This window comes from Bos indicus, chromosome 11 (assembly GCF_029378745.1).
Source record: "Bos indicus isolate NIAB-ARS_2022 breed Sahiwal x Tharparkar chromosome 11, NIAB-ARS_B.indTharparkar_mat_pri_1.0, whole genome shotgun sequence".
NCBI classification, from domain to species: domain Eukaryota; kingdom Metazoa; phylum Chordata; class Mammalia; order Artiodactyla; family Bovidae; genus Bos; species Bos indicus.
This window is the reverse complement of record NC_091770.1, coordinates 68,206,714-68,209,971: the sequence shown is the minus strand read 5'-3', so window position 1 is coordinate 68,209,971 and position 3,258 is coordinate 68,206,714. Positions and strand designations below refer to the sequence as shown.

The window sequence follows — 3,258 nt, the reverse complement described above, 5'->3', positions numbered from 1 at the left end:
CTAGCTGGAGGGATGTCACTCTCCAAGAGAGCCTTCCATCTCTGCAAACACCCCAAAGCAGGCCCAGCCTGCCGGGTTCCTTTGTTGGGATGAGAGGGAATGGAATCTTACCAATAAGATGAAAAGGGCTGGAGAAAATACCAGGAACGGGCCCACCTCTCTTCCTACAAAGGCCTAACGCTAAAAGGGGAGGAAAAAAAAGGCACCAACAAAGAGTTTAAGATAGCAGTTCCCAGCTTTTTCAAATATGAAGCATTTTTTAACCAATCCATTTTTTAATTCTTAAATTCTTGACATTACAGAACTAAACTGAAATTTATTAACATTCCACTCTTACATTTCTTATCGACAAACAGAAATAAAATTCATGAGCCAAAAACCCAAAACAAAACTAAAAACAGGGAAAAGCTTATAAAACTAAATATGGATCCCAGCATTAACAGCTGAACAGAGAATGTGATTTTTAAATTCTTAGCGGATGATAAAGTTGTGGAGAAACTGAACACTTACAAATTATTTAAAACCTGGAATCACTGACCAGAAATTACACAGTTGGATCATGGGAAAACAGCAGAAAGGGTTATGAGAGAACCTACACTGTTCTAGCTGCACCCCATGCCCTTCTCAGAAGAAAGCCTGGCATTGATTAGATATTGGGCCAGACTAATACTGGCAGCAGAACCAGTGATAGTAACCTGCCTACCAGAAGAGCCTTCCACTGGGTTGGCAATTTTGATCTGGGCCCCGGACATCTGGCGGATCTCATTAATGTTGGCGCCTTGGCGCCCGATTATGCAGCCAATTAAGTTATTTGGAATGGTGAGTTCATGGGTGGTTTGAGTAGATGCATCCAAACTTGCCCAATAGCCTTTCACCTCTGGAGAGCTGGAGTCAATTCCGGCGAATCCGGTCCCGCCGTGCATCATGGCAAAGTGAGACTGTTGTCTTGCCACCTGGTTCAGCTTGGCCAGATCGAGCGGAGAAATGGTGTGTTGTCCTTGAATCGAGTAGGCATCTAGAGGTGGTCCCTCCAGGTCATGGGTGGCGTGGGGGTAGCCCGCAGCGTCGCTGCACCGATCTTGGCCGCCCGCGCAGATGACTGGAGAGCTGGCCGGCATGGGCTGGTACGGAATGGTCATGACTCTCCCTTGCGGAGACTGGGAGAGCGTCTCCAGCATGACCAGGCAGATCTGCTTGACACACTCGGTGACAGACTGCGGCACGCCAGCAATGGTGATGGCCCGCTCGGTGGAGTTGGGCAGCATATCCCCCGCCACCTGGACCTGGGCCCCGGTACTCTCGCGGATCTCTTTGATCTTACACCCGCCTTTCCCAATCAGGGAGCCGCACTGGGTGGCCGGCACCACCAGCCTCAGGGTGACCGGGGGCCTGCTGGCCGCCGTGCTGTTGGTCATGGAGCTGTTGATATCTTCTTCCAGCTTGTCGATAATCATAGCGAAGGCCTTAAAGATGGCATTGGTGGGGCCGGTCAGAGTGATGATTCTCTCCGGGCAATTCCCCTCCGAGATGTTGATCCGCGCGCCACTCTCCTCGCGGATCCTCTTAACCGACTCCCCTTTCTTCCCAATGATGCTTCCTACTTCCTTTCCGTGCATAAGCAGCCGAATGGTCAGAGTCACATTTAGTCCACTTTCAGTCACACCGGCATCCATGGCGAGCGGCGGGCGGCGTTCGGGGGAGTTGGGCTCGTTACGTGGTCAAGTCTTTGGTGGCTGGCGGGGGGAGGGGAGGTGTAGGCCCAAAACTGCCGGCGCGAGGCGAGCGAGGGCCGCGGGAGCGAGCGGGCGCGGGCAGGAGGCCGCGGCGTCGTCGCAGGGGCGGGCGGCGGCGGCGGAGGGGGCGAGCGGGGCCGGGAGCGGCGGGCGGGCGGGTGGGCGAGGGCGCGGCGGTGGCGACTCCGGCGGCAGCCTCGGCGGTCTGGGCGGGGCGGGAAGCCCGCTTTCAACCCCGCGTACCCTCTGACCCCGGAAGTGCTTGCTGCGCAGGACCCTTTGAAAAAAAAATGAGGACCCATCCTTTTTAGGTCACAAGATTGCGCCAACCCCAATAGAGTAGTTTTTCAAAAACCCTCTTAATAGGCTAGCACTGAAAATAAAGCACCGGTGGGCAGAAGCTGTGATTCCGGCAAAATTTTAAGACGAACATGTATTTTATTAACCCCAGAAGGCGCCGGCAGACGTTTGGAAATGGCAATGTTGTGCTTGGGAGCGACACATTATTTCCCGCCGTACAAAAGCGGTTTGAGTGCGGAGCGACACAGACAGCCCTGGCCGTAACTGCAGGCGGCTGCTAGGACGCCGCGGGTTTAAAACGTGCGCGTGAAGAGACCAGAGCGCATGCGCAAGGGTGTGGGGAGGACGGGAGGGGCAGCCGCGGTCTTCCGGGGGGGAGGGGAGGCGAGACGAGGCCTTTGGGGCGGGCGCCCGCTCGGACGGGCACGTGGGGCCCCTTCGTCCTCAGCGTCCGGGCGCCCCGCGCCAGTCCCCACCCCCGCCCCGGCCCTGTGGCGGCAGCTGGTGGGGAGAAAGACCAAAATCATCCCGCGCCACCGCCATCAGAGTCGCGGCTGTGCTGATGGTTTCTGGGAAGTGCTAGAAACGGGGCCATAAAGAGAATGGCGTCCATTTACATAATGCTTTGTCTGCATTTTGCAACTCTCTTCGTTAAGCCCGCAGAAACCCCACCTCCTACGCTGGTGTCGTTTTAGTCGCTGCTGCCTCGTCACACGTTTAAGACAATGGCGTGCATTTATCCGGGCTCTTGGGGGGGGTTCCTGCGGTTTCCCCCGCGAGGGTTACGCTCCCGCTGCTGCCTTTCGGCACCTTCGCCGCTCAGCGCAGCCATCGCGCCCGCGCGGTCCGGGGGCGGCCCCCAACTGGGCCCGCCATCTTGAAGGACCTTTCCTGAGGGTGTGGAGCCGAGCGGCCCTCCCGCTGAGGAAAGGTCGCTGGGGCCGTTGGTGCGCCAGTTGTGATTTCTGCCCGTTCCCTTTTCCTTCGGTTGAGCCAGACAGAGCAGGCCGAGTGCGCGGCGTGCTTTAGGATCCTTGAGGGAAAGCGGCTAACGTGGCGGTCCCTCAGTCCCCCGCCCCCTTCCCCGCGGGGGTGGCCGCCATATTTGCTGAACACAAAATGGCGACACGTGTCCTGGATTCGTCGCCAACGAAAAATTGGGGTCGCCCTGAAAACTAGAATGGGGCCCCCTCCCACCCCACCCACGGTATGGGGCCTTCTCCGC

General features: G+C 57.1%; 1 protein-coding gene across 1 annotated transcript; it reads right to left on the bottom strand.

Annotated features, from left to right (window-relative positions):
• Positions 1–216: 216 nt before the first annotated feature.
• Positions 217–1,891, bottom strand: PCBP1 (poly(rC) binding protein 1). Its single transcript, XM_019970461.2, has one exon. It carries the CDS (start codon positions 1,671–1,673, stop codon positions 603–605), a length of 1,071 nt encoding a protein of 356 aa, XP_019826020.1. The 5' UTR covers positions 1,674–1,891; the 3' UTR covers positions 217–602.
• Positions 1,892–3,258: the final 1,367 nt, after the last annotated feature.

Coding starts and splice junctions, on each gene's coding strand:
- PCBP1 (XM_019970461.2), bottom strand. CDS start 1,673: ATGGATGCCGGTGTGACTGAAAGTGGACTAAATGTGACTCTGACCATT.